The sequence below is a fragment of the Neophocaena asiaeorientalis genome, unplaced genomic scaffold (genome assembly GCF_003031525.2).
Source record: "Neophocaena asiaeorientalis asiaeorientalis breed wild unplaced genomic scaffold, Neophocaena_asiaeorientalis_V1.1 scaffold72, whole genome shotgun sequence".
In the NCBI taxonomy this organism is placed as follows: domain Eukaryota; kingdom Metazoa; phylum Chordata; class Mammalia; order Artiodactyla; family Phocoenidae; genus Neophocaena; species Neophocaena asiaeorientalis.
In genome coordinates this window covers 7,693,095-7,716,212 of record NW_020185336.1, presented here as the reverse complement: position 1 = coordinate 7,716,212, position 23,118 = coordinate 7,693,095, and the positions used below count along the sequence as shown (strand labels likewise).

Sequence of the window (23,118 nt, the reverse complement as noted above, 5' to 3'; positions counted from 1 at the left end):
GTTCCTCTTTTATGGATGTTAGCTTGTTTCCAGTTTTATTTGATTGGTTGGTTTTGTGTACCTTTCCAGGTATATCCAAAGTCTCAGCATTAGAACTGATGGGCCAGGGCTTCCCTGGTGGCACAGTGGTTAAGAATCCGCCTGCCAATGCAGGGGACACGGGTTCGAGCCCTGGTCCGGGCAGATGCCGCGGAGCAGCTAAGCCCGTGTGCCACAATTACTGAGCCTGTGCTCTAGAGCTGGCGAGCCACAACTACTGAGCCGGCATGCCGCAACTACTGAAGCCCACGCACCTAGAGCCCATGCTGTGCAACAAGAGAAGCCGGCGCACTGCAACGAAGAGTAGCCCCCACTCTCCACAACTAGAGAAAGCCCGTGCACAGCAACAAAGACCCAACGCAGCCAAAAATTTAAAAATTAAAAAAAAAACAAAACACTGAATGATAAAATTAAAAAAAAAACAACTGATGGAGCAGTAGGTCGGTACACTTTTTTTTTTCTTTAGATATTATTAAATTGCCCCCACAAGAGTTTGCACCAATATACATCCCCACAGCACCTTTTCTCCATGCCCTTACCAGTGCCAAGAACTTGTAAATCTAAGTGCTATTGCTCATTGTTTGAATGGGTCATTAGAATACTATTGAATACTTCAAAGTACTTTAATAACTTCAAAAAGGTAAAAACATCTATCCTCCTCTCAATCAGAATACCATTTTCCAGGAATTAGATTGTTTCCTAAGCAGGATCTGTCCTGGTACTATTTAAACAGAATTTTTTAGCCCTTTTATTCTTTTCTTCTTAGTTTTGGGGGTTAGATTTTAATTAAGGAATTCATATGCTAGCTACAAGTGAAACAATACAAAGAAGATAATAAAAGAAGATTAAATAAATAAATGAAAGAAGATAAATGTAAATAATACCTTGACCCCTTTTTCATTCCCATCCTCCTGATCTGCTATATTCCTGTCATAGTTTCCTCCATGCTCAAACTAACACATATAGAGGTTTTTAATTTTATTATTTTGCTGTGTTTTACTCAGCTGTTCAACTGGCTTTTTCACTTAATTGCATGTAATGGTCTTCCTGAGGCAACAGATAAAGGTCCAGCTCATTCTTTTTAACAGCCACATATATAGTAGTTATTACATGTAGTGTGGAGATTCCATAGTTTGTTAAAATATTGCCATATAGGTAGATTCTTAAATTGTTTCTAACAATGCTACAATTAATATTTTATGTATACAGTTGACTTTATTTCTACAGAGTATATATCCAAAAGTGGAGTTGCAAGCTCATGGGGAATATATATTTTTAATTTTAAAAGAGGTTACCAGATTATAATAGCAAATCACGCTAACATGAACAATATGCGTCTGTGCTCTTTTCTCCAAGTGTTCCTCCCCAGCCCTGGATGGGACACTTTGAAAATATTTGCCAATATGATGAAAACCAGCATCTTGTTACTTGATTTTCTTACTCCTTATGAATGAAATTGAACATTTTTTCTGATATTTTAATTAGCATTTACATTTCATCTTAGATGGATTGCTTGTTGATACTCTTCCTATTTTTACTATGTGTAAATTTGTTTATATGAGATTTTAAATGTGTGTTATATGTTAGGTGTTAAAAATGTTTCTCTCTTGCTCTCTTTTTTTGGGCATTTGACTTTACATGAGTTTTTGGAGTATGAAGTTTTATTTTTATGAAGTTAAATATGCTTATTTTATCCCTTACGATTTGGCAGTTTCTTGTCTTCTTTAAGGAGGTCTCTATCATCCCAAGTTTATAAAAATATTCTCCTAACCCTTCTACACTGTTGGTGGGAATGTAAGTTGGTACAGCCATTATGGAAAACTGTATGGAGGTTCCTCAGAAAACTAAAAATAGAATTACCATATGATCCAGCAAGCAATCCCACTCCTGGGCCTATATCCAGACAAAACTCTAATTCAAAAAGATACATGCACCCCTATGTTCATAGCAGCACTGTTCACAATAGCCAAGACATGGAAACAACCTAAATGTCCATCAACATATGAACGGACAAAGAAGATGTGGTACATATATACAATGGAATACTACTCAGCTGTAAATAAGAATGAAATAATGCCATTTGTTGCAACATGCGTGCAACTAGAGATTATCGTACTAAGTGAAGTAAGTCAGAAAGAGAAAGACAAATACCATATGATATCACTTATATGTGGAATCTAAAATATGACATAAATGAACCTATCTATGAAACAGACTCACGGACATAGAGAACTGACTTGTGGTTTCCAAGGGAGAGGATGGATTGGGAGTTTGGGGTTAGTAGATGCAAACTATTACATTTAGGATGGATAAACAAGAAGGTCCTACTGTATAGCATGGAGAACTATATTCAGTATCCTCTGATAAACCATAATGGAAAAGAATATTTTTAAAAAGAATATATATATATGTATAACTGAATCACTTTGCTGTACAACAGAAATTATCACAACATTGTAAACCAACTATACTTCAGTTTTTTTAAAAAAAGATACTGAAAAAAAATATTCTCCTAGGTCATCTTTTATATAGTGGGTTTTTTCCCCTACATTTGTTATAGAACGTGTGTGTGTGTGTGTGTGTGTGTGTGTGTGTGTGTGTGTGTGTGGTTTGAGGTGGTAATCTAGCTTTGTTTTCCCTAATTATACCAGCAGTTCTTTTCCCATTGAATGAAATTCTACCTTCGTCGTAATTACTAAGTCCCCATATATACTAGCATCTGGCTCTTTAATTCTTATTACATTCCAGGGCTTTATTTGACTTGGGAAAAAATGTTTTGAAGCAATAAAGTCAATACAGTTCTAGATATAACCTTCAGGAATAGAAAATGAGACAACCTTATTTTTTTCAGCTTCCTGTAACAGAAAGAGCAAGAATTTAGAGTTCCATTTCCAGCGCTCCACTTCCTAATTATGTGACCTTGAGCAAGTCATTTATTTATTTTGCCTCTACCAGGCTATGATTGCTCAACTCAATAGTGGCCTGCACTTTTGTAAGGATTAGAGAAAAAAATATGTAGAGTGCCTGACCCACAGTTCGCCTTCATTCGGTGGTACCTAGTATTACCACTAGTGTTAGGACTTAACAAAAAATAAGAAAGTAAGACATTGGATATCAAGTTATGTCTGCTCCAAACATAAGCAGATGTGTCACTTCGTGAGTATATATCATGTGCAAGAGAAAAAGAATTCTAAATTCGGTAATTTAAAGATTCTTTCAGGCAAGTAAATTAGTGTGAACAATGAAAATAATGTAATGAAGTCTGACACCTTTTTCTAAGAACATTTTTCTTTTTCTTTGTTTTCTACTGAGAGCCATACAGACCTAACACAAGTAAAAAGTAACCTTATTTGTCCACTTTTTTTTTTAACATCTTTATTGGAGTATAATTGCTTTACAATGGTGTGTTAGTTTCTGCTTTATAACAAAGTGAATCAGTTATACATATACATATGTTCCCATATCTCTTCCCTCTTGCGTCTCCCTCCCTCCCTCCCACCCTCCCTATCCCATCCCTCTAGGTGGTCACAAAGCACCGTAACTTGTCCACTTTTTTAGCTAAGTAAGGAAAATACAGCTATTGGGAACAACAAATTTTAAAATTAAAACAAATTTTAATTGCTTTTCTGTTTAGCTCACCTGTAGAAGAGCTGGATGTTAGGGGAGAAAGCAGGAGAGTCAGAGAAAAACAGAGGACACTGAGTATGGAAACAGTTGTGGACCTGAAAATAAGGATGGTCATGAGTCTAGATGCAGACACATTGACGTGCCCCAGTTCTGTCCTAAGGCTTTAATGTTTCCTGTAGGTTAGAGATGTCCTGTGGTTATCAATAATACATTGATTTTTCTTAACCTTATTTCTCAAGAACCCCAGGACAATTTCTGGAGGTTTAGAAACAAATGATGTTAGTGAAGCCATACAGGTAAAATGTAAAAATCGAAAAGTTAAAAAGGAAAAACAATTGAATACCACTTATACCTCTTGGGCTGGGTAACAAGACTTCTCAGGGAACCATTTAACTGACTAAGGGCACAGCTCATAAATGTATATTCTTATTCTAGTTACCTCCTCGCTTCCCCACACTTTAGTCTTAAAATATCTGCGAAGCAGAAAGAACAGCTGTAGAAGTAAGCCTAGTAATTTAAAAAGTATAATCGTAAGACAAGCGCTACCTGCACTAGACAGTATTTGTTTTCTTTCCCCATTACACTTCATTAACCAAACCTTAAATTAATCATTTTGAAAATTAGCCTCTTATTCCCTAGTGCTATTTATTAGACCTACTGAAGAAAGGAAGATTCAATTTTGCCTTGTTTTTGTTTCTCTTATCCTTTTCATATTCTTTGTTGTGTTTGCAACAACTAGTCCACAGAGAGGAAGTGGGAGGTTGGTCATTTATTCCTCTCACTTTTCCATTTCAGCAAATAATGATTTATACGCGTTATTATCATCTGCACAGTCAATTAGCTCTCAAATAAACATCTAACATTAGGTGGTATGCATCGCTGGTCTTACTAATTTTGAAATATTTAGGTACTAGAAAACCAGATAAATTATTAATGTTAAGTCATTAGTATTTTTCATAATTTCTTAATGAATTTTAAAAAAATGTCTAATCGGGCTTCCCTGGTGGTGTTAAAAAAAAAAAAAAAAAAAAAAAAAAAAGACAGAGATTCAAGGCATTACATTTTAAGGGAAATCTCCTTTGTGTTTTTGACGTTAATTCTACCAAATACCTACCTTGTTGGAAAATGACAGCAGGAGTTGTCGCTGACAACTGACACTGACGCATAACAGGCATCCATTTTTCATGTTGTAGCTCTTTTACTGAATATTTGTTTGACTACTAGTAAGCATAAATTAGTAAAACCTCAACTAACAGAAGACTTATCTAGCATTTATATTTACACACACATATATTCATACACACACACATTCTACTTTTAGGAGAGAAGGTAAATGGAAATAAAAGAAGGCATTTCTAGTTAAATAATTTAAAGTGTCTTTGGACTGGTGGACAGGTTTTCAAAAATGTCATGCCAAGGCTGGGAAACTCCTGATTTTCTGAGAGGCGGGGTATGACGCCTGAGAGATCAGGGAATTGGCAGATGGAAACAGATGGAAATTGGCAGATGGTATAATAAGCAAGTGAGGGGAGGGGAAGCAGTGGCGTGGAGTAAGTCATAGGAACAGCATTAAGCTACTGTGCCACTGAAATGATGCATGTTATTTTTTTTAAAAAAAAGAACCTATTGGGCTTCCCTGGTGGCGCAGTGGTTGAGAGTCCGCCTGCCGATGCAGGGGACACGGGTTCGTGCCCCGGTCCGGGAGGATTCCACACGGAGCCGTGGCCGCTGAGCCTGCACGTCCAGAGCCTGTGCTCCGCAATGGGAGAGGCCACAACAGTGAGAGGCCCGCGTACTGCAAAAAAAAAGAACCTATTTGCCCGTGTCACCATGAATAATATGAAATCCCTGATAGAGCTGATTTATTTTTTATTATTTTTTTAAATTTATTTATTTGTTTATTTATTTTTGGTTGCATTGGGTCTTCGTTGCTGCGTGCGGGCTTTCTCTGGTTGTGGCGAGCGGAGGGCTACTCTTCGTTGCAGTGCGCGGGCTTCTCATTGTGGTGGCTTCTCTTGTTGCGGAGCATGGGCAGAGCTGATTTATTGAAAGAGCAGTCAACAAAATTTAGGGAAACACAGGTTCTAGTTACAGCTCTGCCTTCATATCTCTCTGTGACTTTAAAGGTAGAAAATCCTTTTGTACCACTGATTTTTCTAATTTCCGTTACCTACATTGTAAGCATGTGATTATTATTACATTTGAAATGCTTTAAGAGCCTCATAAAGGACCAACCATAATATATTATGCCTGTCATTATATAAAATTACTTAGGAATCAATCAATTTAAAAATTTATGTGATCGATTATAACATACTAAATAAAGTGTACTGTTTAAAATTCACCCAGAATGAATTAACAGGATTTTCTTGTCTTGGTCTTGTAAGAAGCTAGATGGATGAAATACAGATCTCACTGTTCTTTAAGGAGAATTCAGTTTAGTAAATGGAGCACATGTAATGGCTAAGTGCTTTACCCAAGGGCTGGATAAAGGACTCTAGGCACGCGCGAGGGTGATATTTCAGGTGGATGGAGCAAGGTGAGAAAAAGCTCTGAGTGGTAAGTATAGGAAATTATGAATAGTTCTGTCCAGGTGCATGAAGGGGAGTGGCAGGAGACTGAAAAAAAGGTATTTGGGGCAGACTGCTGAGGGTCTTAAAATAAGGCTGTGGCAACCGTACTACGGGTTGGGTGTGAAGGGCATGGTGTGCAGTGGTTAACACCATGGGTTTAGGAGTCAGACTGATGTGATTCAAATCTTGGTTTTGAATGACGTCAGTCAAGTCAGCCCTCTGTGAGTGAGGGTAACCTTCATTCACTACCTTGCAGTCTGACTGAGAAGTTAACGACGTAATGCATGTTAAAGCTTAGCAGAGAGCCTGGAGTCCAGGAAACACTCAGGAGAGGATAGAGATTACTGCTGAGTAGTATTATGCCGTCAACAGATGTATCTGGGAGAAGTGTGAAAAGCAGAGTCAAGGCCCCTCGCCACCATGGTGGGGAGAAGACTTAGTGCAGGGTTATTACAATAGTCTAAAGTTAATGTGAGTCCGAATTAGGGTAGTAGTGGTGGGAATGGCAAGGAAGGGAATGGATTCAATAGTGGTAGAGAGGTTGAGTGACAGGATTTGGGAAACCATTTAACGTGTGAGAAATGGGGAATAAGAGAAAGGGGGAAATGATGCAAAGATGAAAACACTTGCATTTTGAGTCTGAGTAAAAGGGGAATGGTGGTTCCATTTGGTTAGTGATTCTGGAACTTTTGTGTGCGTGAGAATCTCCTGGAGGTCCTGTTCAAGTACCAGTGGCTGGACCTGACCCCTTCTGGTTCAAAGAAGTTTCCAGGTGATACTGATGCTGCTGGTTCAGGGCCCGTACTTCGAGGACCACTGCAGTGGAGAAATAGAAAACACAGGAGGCAGGGGGTGGTATGGCTAGATGTGAGCCATGGCTCATCCTTCAAGTAGAGATGCTTAGTTCACTACCATCAAAATGCTTAGTTCACTACCATTGAAAACATCAGTTTGAATCTGATTAGAGGTAGTGGATTTGGACATCACCGGTATACACAGGCCCATGCAATGGTCAGAGATTGCCAGGTAAGAGATTAAAGAGCCAGTGAGCTACTGGTGGGTAGACAAGTTTTTATAAAGCCATCGGTGATGCTGTAGGAAAGGCTTGAGCTTTTACCCGTTTGGCTCAGCCTTCTCTGTATGTGGGTCTAAGCAAAGCTTTCATTAGTGTGTTTTAATGTAAACCTCTCTTCATTTTGATTTCCTAACAAAGGAGCTTTGGTGACAGTTACAGATAAGAGCCTGAGGTTTAGAATATAGATTGAGAGCATCTGGTAAGCTTTGCCATTCTCTCTGCTTCATTAAAACTGAAGGATAGATATCAAAGCTAAAACCTGGTATAATCCTGTGTGGTTTGATAGTAGGATAAAACAATAAAGATCTGAATGTTGATCATCTCCTATTTGAATGTCAACTAGTATAACAAAAAATCAGATTGGTGGTTGTGTCTCATGTTTTTCTGTTATCTTAAAGAAGATCTAAATGTAAAAGGCTGTGGGCATAGATTAGAGCAACTAATCCAGCAGTAGCGTCCTAACAATCATTCCCTTCCTGTCTTCAGAGTGGTGTGAGGTCAGGAGTTTCCATTTGAAGGTTAACCCTTTGTGGTGACCAGCCCTTTGTAAATATTCAGCCTTGACCAAAGTAATTAAAATTTTGTTTTCCAACATGTAAGGTATATTTTTAATGTAGAATACAGGATAGTACCCCTTAGTTCAACCATCCCAAAATACAGTAAAAATGAGCTGAATTCTTATTTTATTTATTTTGGCTTGTGGGATCTTAGTTCCCCAACAGGGGATTGAACCCACGCCCTCAGCAGTGAGAGCTCAGAGTCCTAACCACTGGACCACCAGGGGAATTCCCTGAGCTGAATTTTTACTGTTGACTAAGTTGTGTTCTGCAAGACAATATTGTTTCTTGAGATGTTAATAGTTATTACTTGAAAAGAAAAGGTGTGGTTAGTTTCAATAAATCAAAGAATGGCCAGGTTATACAAAGGTAAGCTGATATCCTCCTGGTGGACGTCTGAAAACTTTTAATATGCTAGTGTCACTGTGAACCTCCAAGCTTTGGAATCTTCTGGGCAACATTTTTCAAACCTGCTTGAAGGTTTAAACCCCTGTGGGACAGTGAGACACTGGTATCTGAGAACAGCTTGATTGAGAAAGGTAATATTTCTTCTTAACAAAAGGATCTGGTCAGTACAGAGGGGTTAAACATCATATACTTAGCATTTTTATAATTAATTTTATATGGTTTTTAGTGACTACCAAGTAGACTTAATAAAGACTTGTCAATTATTAGGTAAACTGTGATAGAAGGTCAGGACATTTGATCACCTCTGCACTAGTGGATGGTTATTAAGGTTGAGAGTTCAGGGACCCTTTCAAAATATGACTGCTTTGGTTTTGGTATCAGCCTAGATTTGGGAATGGAATCTGGGATGCTTTGAGGATTTCTTCCTAGCTCTTAAATATTCATTTTTAAAGTAGTTCTCTAGGCCTGACTCAAGAGCATCAAATATATGATCATGACTGTAATTTACTCATCTTTTTAACGTGCAAAATAGAAAAAAATGCTATAGTATATCCTGATATAGGACATATACTGTGAAGTTCTCTGCACCTTAAAAATCTAACATTATTATTCAGTGATGATTGATCTTTTAGTGATATAACTCTTTCACCATACTAAATTAGAAAGGTAAATTATTTATTATTGGAAGATTTTTAAGCAACAGTGATTGAAGTAAAAATTATTTCTTACTTAAGCACTGATTGTATCAAATAATGACCTTGTCAGTTTACTTCTTTCAGTCTAACCAGTACTCAGTACTTTCCTGCTGAGATGTATAGACATGGAAAGGTATGTTGACGCCTGGTGTGTTGTACATGTACTGTGATGTGAATGGGTTTTTAATACACAGATGAGCATCTTTAAAAATTACGTATTTTAAGTTATATTAGGAAAATTATATAGAAGCATTAGAAACCAGGATTTCAATGATTTAATGCTAGAATGATACTGTCTTGTCTTAAAAAGGAGTCAATTTAAAGAGAAATATTTACTAAAAGGTAGTATAGGTCAAATGGGAAGGAAACAGAGATTGAGGAGTCCTGAGTCCTGAGAAGATGTTTTCTGATGAGAAGATTTAAGCATTAAACTGAGAGGAAACACTGACGATTCGGGATAGAGAAGCAAGATCCTGGAAGAGGCAAGAGGGCATGGGGAGTCTGGCCTTAGACAGGAAGGGGACACTCCTCTACCAAGCCTGGAAGAGGACTGAGGATTAACATAAATGTGGGACAGGAAGTTGAGGGTGTCATCACTAATGGCCTGATAGGAATGCCTACTGCTCTTTCTTAATTGTCATCATCATAGTGGTAGTCACTATTGTAGCCACTCGTGAATTAGTGAATCAGTTAGGACAACCTGAAGTAAATAGATGCTAGTGATTCAAGTGGGCAACTGTAGTTGGATGGCATGACCCCCAATGAGCTTTTGCACAAGTTTGGAAGAATTGCTTCTAGCATCTAAGTAAAGAGGGAACACAGCATACTAATGTAAGTGGACGAGACTTCCCGGGCGGTCCAGTGGTAAAGAATCCACCTTCCAATGCAGGGAACGTGAGTTTGATCCCTGGTCAGTAAATTAAGGTCCCACACGCCACAGGGCAGCTAAGCCCACGTGCCACACCTACTGAGCTCACACGCCTCGACTAGAGAGCCCGCGTGCTGCAAACTACAGAGCCCACGCGCTCTGGAGCCTGCGCGCCACAACTACAGAACCCACATGCCCTGGAGCCATGTGCCACAACTAGAGAAGAGAAAACCTGCACACCACAACTGGAGAGAAGTCTGGGCACCGCAACAAAGAGACCGTGCCTCAATGAAAGATCCCGCATGCCCCAACGAAGATCCCTCATGCTGCAACTAAGACCCAGTGCAGCCCAAAAAATAAATAAATAAATCTTTTTTTAAAAAAAGAATGTAAGTGGGAATATAATTACAGATTCTACTGACAGGAGGACAGTGAGGAATATTATATACAACTTCATGCTAATAAGTAGAGGTAGTGAGGAACCAGGGGAAGGCCAGGTTCCTTCTCTGGAGCACCTCAGCTGTGATGTGTGAAGAATGCATAGTCTTCACCAGACAGAAATCAGAAGAAGCAGTATTTTCAGGAAAGAACTACATTTCAATTAAAGTCTGTAGGTGGAGAGTCTTCTTAGTAACCCTGAGATGGAGAATATTCTAAGTAAAAGATGAAGAGTTTATAAACAGAATTTGCAAACTGGAACGAGGCTTCCATAGGGCACAGTTGGAAAGGGTCAGGAGATATGTCACTACTGGCCATCAGTGAGGATTTAATGAAGGTGAGAGGGGCTAGGAGGCCACAAGAGGGTGAAGTATGCCCTGTTTTTAGTGCCAGCACCAGAGTCCTTGAAGCTGAGGTCTGGGATGGAGCGCTTCCTGCTTATTGAAGGAGATGGGAGTGGAAGGACCTAATGCTGGAAGCTTCCTGGGCTTCTGGAAGCCAGTGGCAGGAGACATGACTAGGTATGCAGTATTATTTCTGTTTAAAAAAAACGCTGAAACACCAGTTTAAGGTCGCATTTAGGACTGAGGTACCTGGAGTTTAGGTAGAGGTTTCACTCTAAATGAACAGCAGGAACAGGTGGGTATGAAGAAGACCCAACTAGAAGTCTCAGAAATGGAAAACGTTGTCATTGGAAAAAAGTGAATAATAGATGAGATAAACCCTTCACAAGGCAAACAGAGAAATAGTGAATTGAAAGAAATACTGAGAAATCTCAGAGAAATTAAGAGAAAATATGAAAAAGCTGTGGAGACTCCCATTTCTGGCATATTCAGTACCCTAACCGGTCTCCCCACTGAAAGAAACTAAATACGTATACTGAATAAAGTATTTAAATTGTCTTTTTAAAAGCAAGGCTGAGCTGCCAAGGAAGTAAAGTACTCACAGAAACAAAAACCAAAATGAAAGTGAGACTCCTAAGCTAAGTAAGCGGTAAACCTGGCTTCCACCTTGAAAGTATGTGTCAAACCTAGGTCATCTTGAGCATACCATTAGATGTCAAATGCCATGTGCCCTTTGCGGGCTGCCCAAGATGGGGAGTCTAATGGGATATCCCTTGCCCAAACATAAAACTTTACAGAGCTACAGCATTAGTACAAGGGTGTTGAGAAACCTGTCCCCCAGAAGAGGACAAGCTTGGGTGCTGGTAGTAGGGAGAAAGTATCCCCCTGAGAGTTTATGATACCTGTGAGAGAGGGTACCTAAATGGCCAATAAGCATATGAAAAGATGTTGGTTAGCAAGGAAATACAAAATAAAATAAATGCAAGGTAGCATCCCATGCCTATCAGATTACAAAGAAAGAAAGGAAGGGAGGGAGGGAGAGAAGGAAGGAAAGAGGGAGGGAGGGAGGGAGGAAGGAAGGAGGGAAGGAAGGAAGGAAGGAAATTTAAGCCCCAAAATGCATATCAGTATCGGTGAAAATGTACAGAAACTGGAGCTCTCATACACTGCTGACTGGAATGTAAATTGGTACAGCTACTTTGGAAGGTGATTTGATAATCGTTATCAAGTAAACTTGAAGATATGCGTAGCCTTCAACCCAACGATTCCACGTCTGTGTCTCTACTGGAGAGGTCTGGCACATGTGCACAGGGTGATTTATACAGTGGCGCTTATTTTGCAGTACGCTTATAATTGCACAAAATTGGAAGCACCCCAAGGGTTCCTCATTATAAGAACATATAAATATATTGTGCTGTAGTTGTACAATAGAATACTGTTGAGCAATGGAAATAAATGAACTAGATCTATGTGTACTGATACTGATAAATCTCAAAATCATATTATAATAAAACCAATCTGCAGAGCACTGGGTGTATTATACCTTTGATATAAGTTGTATGAATGCGCAAAACAGTACTATATATTATCTATGGATCTGTATATATGGAGTAGTAAGAATATGAAATATTCATGTGAATATTAAACACCAAATTCAAGATAATGATTTCTTCTGGAGAGGGAAGAAGAGAGGGAAATAAGATCCAGGAAGAAGAAACCAGGGGATTCCATCGTATCGGTAATATTTTATTTCTCAAAAAACCTGAAGCAAATGTAGCAAAACAGTAAGATTTGCTAGAGCTGGATCAGCTTTGCCAAAGTTCATTGTATTATTGTTTATACTTTTTCAGTACATTTAAAGCATCTCACAGTATTGAAAAATTAGGAGTGAGAGAACACTTCTATCATTATATAAAAGGAATCCAAAAACAATACTGTTCCAGGTTGGGTTCTCACTGGAGTGGAGTTTTGCATGCAGAATGTTTATTATAGATCAGCACTTGTGGAGGTGAGGGCAAGGAAAAGCAGGCTTGGGCAGGGGAGAGGTCCAAATACCATGCCAAGCAGTCAAGCCCATGGAAAGCTCTGAAGCAAATCTGGACCCAGCTTTTATATTCTCACCTCAATCAGTGGCTGCATGCAGCCTGCCCAGAAGGGTACAACTTCCTTGGTCAAGGAGATTCTCTGCATCTGAGGGCCCCCTGAAGGCACTGACCACTGGGGTATTGAGTTCTTCCTTGGGCCTCCTCGGGCCATGCGTTTCTGTCTACCATACAAGATCATGCAAGTGAATCTTTGTTTCCTTCTATTCCCTTGACTCTCAGAGAATATTTATCAATATACTTACTGAGAGAGATGAGGTAAATATAAACAAAAGCTTCCAAACACATGTGAACTGACTCCACTTTTATAGCATGTTAGTAGGCTTGGCTTTCTTTCTAAGCTTGAATATGGCCTTGTTTGACAGAATTTAAGAGGAAATTGTCATGTACTAATCATTGGCAGATGCTTTTAACATTATTTCCTTGCTCTTCTCAAAGGAGCCCCCTGTAATTTAGATGCCCAGTTTGGGATGCTGCAGTAAAGATCAGCCTTCACACACTATGTTTAGAGGATAAAATATTAAGATTTAAAATTTATGGATGGTATCACTGCATAATCATCTCAATGAGTGTTATTTTGGAAATCATTAGATGTGTTTTTATATGACTATGTAATACCGTCTTCCTTGTCAGTCATTCTAAGAAGCCAGTAGAGACAGAATTGTCAAATATTTATATCCTACTCATTCATCTTGGTGCCAGTCACATGTGGGAGTTTTATTTGTATTCTGTAGAAGTAGTATTAATAATTTTATTAAAAAGCATATATATATTTTACTTGTAAATATCCACAGGTATTAGATAACCTTTATAGATTCCAGGCTTTACAGCTTCCTGAGAGTCTGCTTTGGGGGCTTTAATGATGTCATACTTGTGAGAAGTGTGGGCAAATAATGGATAAAATGGTTTTGATAAAAGTAGCCAGTGATGTTCAGTATTATGGGCTCCACAGCCAGGAGGGATACAGTGTAGACTTTACTCAGTTCATATGAGTGTTAAAGGAATTACCCAACTTCTAAAAAAATGTAGCTGCATCTTGGGTACAGAGGCTCTTCTAGCAACTTGACAACTGTAAATGGTTTCTAGCAGTATGTCAGTCAGAGTTTCTAGTTGCAAGAAAAAGAGACTGACATGGCTAATTATGCAGGGGGAAAAAAGTGCTTATTAGGTGGTTATTAGTGAATTCCCACATTTGTTGCCAGGACTGGAGAACAAACCTTGAGACTAAACTCCCAGGAACAATGTCCAAATCAAGTAAACACTGCCACTGCCGCCAAGTATAAACATAGTTTGTGTGGAGGTCACTTCCATGTTAGAAACTTGACCTTGAGTCCTACTGCAGGGAGTACAGCAAGAAGGTGAAAGAAAGAGAGAAAACGAGCTTCATATTTTCTGATGTCACTGTCTTGGTTTCAGCATCCAAGTCACAGTCTGGCATCTTCTCGGCAGAGCCAAAGTCATCTGTCTCAGCTTCTAAGGGAAGGAATTATGGGTCATTAAGTTCCAACCTGTGCCTTCAAGCAGGAAATTTCCCAACCATTTCCTTGAAAGGATGCTCAAAAGGCCATAGGCAGCTACAAATATGATTTTAAAAATCCACTAAAATGTTTTTTTTTCTATGAATGGAAATTTTTTTAATGTTCTCATTTGAAACATGCCTCAATCCTACCCTGGTAACTTTTGGCTATCGCAAAATGAAGAAAACCCTCCAGCCCTCAATCCCTAGTAGCCACTGAACTGAGAACACAAAAGTTATGTGATGGCTTGGGGAATATTTGAGATGCACGGATGGTCCTTTCCTGGCCCAGCTTGATCCAAGCAGCCAGTCTTCCAGGAAAAGATGTGTATAATAAGACAACTGAGTAAAATAATAGAAAGAATGGAAGCGTATCACAGAAACTATGATGCTGTTTAAGGACAAAGAAAGACTAAGTGTGAAGTAAACATAATAATATTTGTCCTTAAAATCAATGATCTTAGCTTGGTACTGAATGTTGTGCAATTATTATCTATCTGGTCTTTTGTTGCCAAACATTTATCAAAAGCCTGTGGTCTAGGAAGTGTTAAGCAGATGTAGGCAGTGTCCTACTTACCCATTATGATCCTATTGTACGGCATTATTGGGCCAACTATTACTCATTCAGGCACTGCCCTGTACGCCCACACCAACTGGGCCCATTAGCAAAGGACTCTCAATATCAGGAAGCAATAAGGAGTTCACGGGCTGTTTCTTAAGAATTATTCTAGGAGTAGTTTGTAGAATTTGCACGGCCAATGCTGTCAAGTAACTGCACATTTGCCTGACTCAGCAGGGAGTTAATACACTTTTCAATTAAATTGTTTTGTATTTTTGTTTGCATGACAAATACACATTGTCATAAATAATATTATGTTGTCAGTAATATTATTATTATAAACAAAACTAAGGTAGTTTTATTTCTGATTAGCTCCTAGACATAGGGTTCATCTGTCTGGTATTTTGAACCAGGAGTCAGTGTCCAATTAAACCACTTACAGTTCAGCATTTGCTTTGAGTAGACTTGTAAGGAGTTAATATGGCACAAGGGAGCTTGAGGTGTTACTGGAGATGTTATTTGTGGCTTAAAGCCTTTAGAGTATACTTGATTTGATTTATAGATATTTTATGGCATGGCCTGCTTTCTATTTATTAAAATCCTGTCAAGATAACAATGAGATAAGTACAAATAATGTTAAAACATTTCTCCTAGAATAGAATACTGGCCTTCATGATGCATCGTAGAATGTAGAATATAATTTCTTGAGACAATCTTTCCAGCTTTTTAATACAATTTTAAATTCTGTATTATGGCTCAGACTTTTTCATTATTTTTTCTCTTGTCCCTTCATGAAGTGACACATGAATGCATTTGTGACAGTAAGAAAAAATGTGTATTATAGATAAATATAGCAAGACTTTTTTGTGGGGTTGTAATGATTTTTTTTCTTAACAGTGGAAAGGCTTTGTATCAAATATGGTCAAGTGATTCTCATTACAGGAATTTACTTCTTTTTTTTTTTTTAATGCTGTGCTAACATACAGTATGAGGGATGGAAGAATTGGCTGTTGAGGCCTATATTGGTTGGTGTGCCTCTAATGTAGGCACATCGAGTGAGGACTCTGCAAACCTTACTTTAATACATCACTGGAGCAAAAGTACTGTTTGAAGACCTCATTTAGAACCACCACCACCAACAGCAAAAAAGGCCAAATAAAGGTCTACATGTTTTCCGTTTCAAACGAAGACACATATTCTAGTGCCTTTAAGTTTGTAAAAGCTACAAATTAGTAGGTTGTTTAGGCCCACAGTTCTATTCAAAACCCTAATCTCGTAAGGCCACACTGTAGTGTTACATTACGGGCATGTTCCTGTGTTTCCTGTGACATACATGAATTCATGTATCTGCCTAAGCAAACCTGGTGCCTTATATGCCTTCTATTTCCTTGAATCACAGGAGCTTCAGTTTCAGCGACTAACCCGAGAACTGGAGGTGGAAAGGCAGATTGTTGCCAGTCAGCTAGAAAGATGTAGGCTTGGAGCAGAATCACCAAGCATCGCGAGCACCAGGTACAGGGCCGATGGCTCTATTTTCTTACACGCCTTCAAGTCACACATTATTAAGTTGTCCTAGATGCAGCAAATGATGCTTTTAGTGTTGTCACTGTTAACTGGCCTTCCTGAAATTGATACCAAAAATGTCAATTTATTCTAATTTTGAGAAACCTCTTGTAATGTTGATTATCTTTCAGTCCTGTGCTTGAAGTGTTTTATACAGCACTGGTATGCCTCTCTAGCAAAAGCTACCATGCTAACTTTAGAAATTTGATTTCTTATATGTAGACAAAGTTAATGAATGTTTTCAACAATTGTTAATTATTTGGCAAAGCTAATTGGCTTTGAAAACCTGATATTGATTTTTTTTAACTAAGAAATATTTCTAAGTCATAACATTTATCTAGCTTTGAAAAAACACATTCAATTTACTTGGAGTTTTCTAGAACTCTGGAAAACTACTATATGAAATAATTACTATATGAAATAATTGTGTATTCAAATATAGTAAATGCTAAGTAAGTCGAAAAGAAAAACAAATATCGTATTATTAACACATGTATGTGGAATCTAGAAAAATGGTATAGATGATCTTATTTGCAAAGCAGAAATAGAGACCCAGATGTAGAGAACAAATGTACGGATACCAAGGGGGGAAGGAGGGTGGGACGAATTGGGAGATTGGGACTGACATATATACACTACTGATACTATGTATAAAATAGATAACTAATGAGAACCTACTGTATAGCACAGGGAACTCTACTTAGTGCACTGTGGTGACCTAAACGGGAAGGAAATCCAAAAAAGAGGGGATACATGTATATGTATAGCTGATTCATTTTGCTGTACGGTAGAAACTAACACAACGTTGTAAAGCAACTATACACCAATAAAAATTAATTTTAAAAAATATATAGTAAATGCAAAACCAGTATATTACTGGAAAAAACACATTTAATCACAAGTATTTTATATTTAAGTAGCCTCTTATGCTATTTAAAATATCATTAGAATAAAAATTACAGCCACAACTCCAAATGGTGAAATCACTACTTATGCAATCTGTGGGTTTCTTTCTTAGTATTTACATATTCCAATAAAGCCTACCATAAAATACTTCTGTTGCTTGCATTTTTAAGCTTAGTTTGTTTAATCCTAAGTAGGTGTGTGCTCATAGTAACTTGTCTTTCAGTTGTTTCTAACATTGTAATTGTTGTATTTCTCATTATCTTCTGTTATTCATAGCCAAAAAATTCTTCTTGGTGAATACAATGCTGTCTGTAGTTTGTCTTTCCCAGCTGATTGCTATGAATTTTAAATTATTAGGCAGATAAAATTGTATTGTCATGAATTTTTAAGTCTTTGACCCTTAACAGTTATGCACGTTAGTATGTTTAGTAAGGCATAAAGCATGCAAGTAAGATCAAGAAAACTTTCAAAACACAGATATCAAATTAGGTGATCATTTTTAAGACATCCAGGCAGTTTTTCGTAGGAAGAGAAGTTATAAGCAAGGTGTAAAATTACAAATCAAAAATTTCTAACTCTAGCTTTGTACTCCTCAATTAGATAATTTATCAAGAAAGTTAAAATTGTCAAAACAAAAATTTGTTTTAATTTTACCCAGTTTTTTTAAAGGGTATCTGTATGTTTAGCACCGAAAAGAGCAGTTCACAAGCTAAATAATGTGGTGTTATATATTTCCAGATTTTTTCAAATATAATTTTACACTATTAGAAAAATTAAATCAGTATTTAAAGAATTCAATTAAGGCGTTTATTCTGACAATTTTGCCAATTAAACGAACATAGAACTTTTCTCGGTAAACTCCTAGAGATACTTGATATGTCAATAATACAAGTCAATACCTAGAGGAAATGGCAAAGGAGAAAGGAAAATCCCCAGGTACCAGAAATAGAGAACCAAAAGCCAGAGCCACAAGCATCTGAGCTGCATTGAGTGCAGGAGGCCTGGGCACTGTCAAGCCCCCAACAAAGCACTGGAGTCTTAGGTTTAATACTCCTGCAGGGACCAAAGAGTGAGGCCTTATGTGCTCACGGTGGTAGAGTTGAACTTGGGAACACTGCATTAAGCCATGACCCTCAAAAGCTGCACCCTTGGACAGCCCCAGGCTTGCACGGCACGTGGGTCTGGTGCCCAAATGTAACTACGCATTGTTCAGGAATACCCAGCTGAGAAACTGACATCACCAAAGATGCGCTCACAATCAGATAATAAAAAACTCAAGTCAAAGAAACTCAAGGATGAGTAAGAATCAGCAAGCAGGAGAGCAGGATTTAAAACTTTTAAGCACCTGATATCATTGGAGAAAGTCTGACAGGGATGCACAGGAAGACAGGTACAAAGATGCTTAGTGTAACATTATTTGCAAAAGTAAAAAATTTGAATCAGGATAGAAATGGGAAATAAACTGTGGATAAGTAAACTCAAGAGCCATTAAAACGAAATAACTACATGTATCAACGTGGACATCTTTGCAGAACAGACTTTCGAGTGAAAACTACAAGTTGCAAAAGAATAGGTATAGGTTATCTTTATGAACATTTTAAAATATACATAATGCTGAATTTAAATAGTGTTTGATTTTGTTTACGAATCAGTGCATCTCTAGTAGAAGTATAAAAAATATTTCAGGATGACACCACTTTAAGATAGTGGTACCTCTAGGGACGAAGGGGAGGAGGAAGCTATCAGGAATTCGGCTTTAGCCAAATCTGTAACGTTTTATTTAAGACTGCCATCTGGAACAAACATAACAAAAAATATGAATATTGATATCTGTTAAACAAGGGGGTTGTTGATATATGCATGGCTGTTAGATTATTTTCTGTAGTAAATGTTTTAAAATATTAAATAATTTTAGGATTATGTAGTTTGAATTAGCTAATTCCATAGGTTCGTTAAAAATCTGTTAGTAAAATACATATTGTGAGTAATACTTATTGTCAGTGATTTGGGGCTTTGTGTCTGGATCTCAGTGCCCAGCTTGGCTCCTGGCATGGCAGTGGGGCTCAGTCAGACAATGTCGGGTGAGTGAGTGGGTCCTGCAGAAATGGAAACCGGGCTGACCAGAGAAAGAGGGAAAGTATGCGCAGAAGTGTGTATGATCTCGCATTGCTGTACTGGAGTTCCAAGAGGCCTGGTAGTTTCTAGGATGTGTACTAAAAGGACCTAGTGGCTTGTGAGGTTGGAAGGGTAAAGCTGGCATTAGATTGTGGAGAACCGGGAACCAGGTGATGATGAGTGTCACCTTCATTAGGTCTGTAAAGGAGACAGGTTGAAACACATTGCTCTGGTTAGAAGCAGTTGTCCTGATAGTGTAGGGTGTAGGTCAGAAAGAAGAGAGGCCAGGCAGCAAGACAGGAATCTATTATGGAATCTTAACGGTTATGAGGAAGGTGGGTTTCTTTATTCAGTGAACTCTGGTTGGAATGATAATTGATCCACTTTGATTGCCCTTCTCCTGTCTCATGTTGGATTCTCATGTATTCTCGATGCCCCCAGCTAAGTGCTAACCCGTTCGTACAGCCTTTCCCACAGTTCTCCAGGAAAGTCATCTCTCTTCATCCGAACTCTCATAACTGTTCCTCTGTGCCTGTATTAGCCTCCTATGAGGAGCTAAAGCTCACCGCAGCCCTGGCACAGTGCCTGGGGCTCAGCAGGCAGGCACCCTGCTAAGTGTTCATTGAATAAATAATGAAACTTAAGCCCGGTGTGATTTAAGTTCCTCAGGAAAGGATGCTTTACCATTAGGTCACCTACTTGGCATTCACCCTTTCTCATATCTGCCTTCTTCACACGTTTCAGTGTGTTTTTCGGTGGACCTTAAGAAGAACTCTGCTCCGTGACCACCAGGTGTACACACTGGCAAGAGCCCATTAGAAAACAGTGTTAGTGAAGGGAGCATAGGTTTTTACTGTGTCACTTGAGAGATCTCCCTTGTGCCTGTCAGTCCCCACCATCAGTCTCAGAACCAGAATCTAAAGATACAGAAAATAGCTCTCAGACCCCAGCCCTCTTTCCCATCAGCCATTTCTGATTTTGTGAAGGAAAATTATAAGTGCGATCACTGCTTCCAGCCAGGAAACTTCCTTTGGATTCAGGTCCTTCTTACATGGGAGTAAGTTTAGTCAGCAAGATGGGGGATTTGAAAACTGGTTATCTTTCATAATTGTTTGATTTAGATCCTATGTCAGAGTTGGTAAGGTGATCTGTAAGATTTTATTTTTCCTAGTCCAGATATGATCTCAAAGGGTAAAGAAAAGCATACTTTGATTTACTTTTTCAGTTGTCCAGAGTTCTTGCCATGTTGGCCTCACCCTGTGAAGAAGGAGCAGACAGTGGCATGAGGTCCTATTTAATTAATGACTCTAATATTGTACTAAATAATATACTGTAGAGCCCTCTTCCGAATGGCTCTAAAGCCCAGCATTTCTGTTTCCTCACACTTGCAGTACCAAAGATAAATTTTTAACCCTGCCATGACGTGTTCCCATTTTACAGTACGGAAACTGAGTCTCTGCATGTATTTATTTAGGAAGTATCCTAAAAGGTGAGCTGCACAGCTGTCTTTGGCAGTTCATTTGCAATATGCCTTGCTGAGAATGTTAAAAAAAATTTTAATGATTAAAATGATTGCTAGGTTTTGATAGTGTCTGACCTTACATTTAGGTCTTTAATCCATTTTGAGTTTATTTTTGTGTATGGTGTTAGGGATTGTTCTAATTTCATTCTTTTACATGTACCTGTCCAGTTTTCCCAGCACCACTTATCGAAGAGGCTATCTTTTCTCCATTGTATATTCTTGACTCCTTTATCAAAAATTAAAATGATTGCTAGGTTTTCTATTAACGACTCTTTGGAAGTAGTGACTCTAAACAAGCTAGCAATAAAAAACCCCATTTCTAATACGATTTTTATTTGTTTCATTTACTGCAAAAATGCATTAATAACACAAGTAATAACACCAGCATTATCAGTATATAATGATCCTTAATCTGGAATTGTTGGTGCTTGTACCCAAAGATGATGTATCAGACCACGAATAATCACTGAAAATTGAGAAACCCTGAAGGGGAGCTATGGGATTAGTTAATAGAAAAGCTACAGACTTTCTGCCTTTGTACCAAGTACACTATAGTTACCTGTGCATTTAATAGTCATCTATTTTAATATTTCACCTGATTAAAGATAGGCTGTAGAAACAGTCAATAAATTATATCTTTTCTGTATTTGTACTGAGTATAGTATAGATATTTATATATTTAATTTTTTACCTCATTTGAAGTGGGCCTTGGGATCAGTTAATAGAGAAAATACCGATTTTCTGCATTTGTTTTTAGTGTACTATAGTTATTTATATATTCAGTATTTCACCTTATAGAAAGTAGGGCGTGCAATCAGTTTATTGAAAAGTTACAGCATTTCTGCATTTATACTGAGTACACTATATCTTATGTACTATGCACTATGTACTGTTTAATATTTTACCTCTCCACATGTATTTGGAACATTTTTAGAAAACACAAAAGCCAACAATGGAGTGAGGGAATTGGGGCAAAGATAAAATAAAGACTAGAAAAATAAGATGAAGCCAAGGTTAAAATAGTATACAAAATATATGTTGTCAATATTGCAGGCATTGGCTTAAAGTAGAGAGCCACTTTGGCTCTGAGTGTCCTAATAGCCAGGCTAAAGAAAAAAGCACTAATGAATTACATGATTCACAGTGTCTGGAAGATAAAAACAAACCAGGTTGCTCAGGAGGATTTACTGTCCCTGGGGCCGAGACTTGAGTGGTTTCTCTTGTGAGTTGCTGTTGAGAGCACTGCGTGATGAGGCAAACAGCGTCCTCAGTAGTTTCTAAATTATAAAATCAGACTCACAGGGGTTCTTTCTTTTGTTGTTAAATACAATATAAACGGATGGAAAAGCAGCTTAGCTAAAAGCAGTTCTCCAGGAGGCCAATTCTGTTGCTCCCGTTTGGCGGGAGGATGATAGCTAGCATATGCAGATGGATGGATCAATTTTGGGTTCTCCAAGCAAGCAGCATGCCATGATGACTTCTGTCTGCAGAGCTTTTTAGAGTCATGGGTGGCAGTGGGTACCAAGATTTGAGAGGTCCTGTGTTGCAGGTCACCGTGCAGGTGCACGTTGTGCATGCCTTAGCGACAGAAATGGTCCTCAGGGGATGCAGAGGTATGTACAGCGCATCTCAGGAGAATCTCAGAGGCAAATAATGCCCTTTAAACTTCTTGCACCCCATGGGCTAAGCAACAACCTTCAAATCCAAATTTTGATGAATGTAGGATTTATTCTTTTTCTCTTTGCAGTATCATCAATGGAGTGTTGCTCTCACCTTAGCCTGCTTTAGACTTCCCTGGATGGGGGGGTGACAGCAAGGGGACTTCCCCTGCCTACCTACACTCCCAAGGGCACAGAAGGGGACAAGTGTGGCCAAAACAGTATTCTCACCTTTTAACTGACTGGAGTTACATAATGCTCATTTTAGTCAATTTGTAAAGTTCAAGAAACTAAAGAGAAAAATCGTAATTCTACCATTCAGAGATAACCACTTTATTTTTAGGTCCGGTTTATTGAAGTGTAATTTACTTACAGTAAAATTCACCCTTTGTAGCATACAGTTTTATGATTTTTGGCAGTTTGGCATGTAGTTGTATAACCACCATCATGATTGAAATGTAGAACATTTCCATTAACCCGAAAAAAGAGGCAACCACTTTTTTTTTTTTTTTTTTTTTTTTTTTGTGATGTGTCTGTTTATGTTTTGGATTTT

At 38.3% G+C, this 23,118-nt stretch overlaps 1 protein-coding gene across 10 annotated transcripts in view; it reads left to right on the top strand.

Moving 5' to 3' along the window:
* Window positions 1-23,118, top strand: part of PKP4 (plakophilin 4) — a 251,819-nt gene that overhangs the window by 120,269 nt on the left and 108,432 nt on the right. For 9 of the 10 annotated variants that reach the window (XM_024735926.1, XM_024735928.1, XM_024735930.1 and 6 more), the window contains one exon: window positions 16,201-16,313. The exons of the other annotated variant lie outside the window; for it this stretch is intronic. In XM_024735926.1, coding sequence (XP_024591694.1) covers window positions 16,201-16,313 — 113 coding nt within the window. The remainder of the gene's footprint in view (window positions 1-16,200; window positions 16,314-23,118) is intronic. 10 annotated transcript variants of the gene reach the window in all.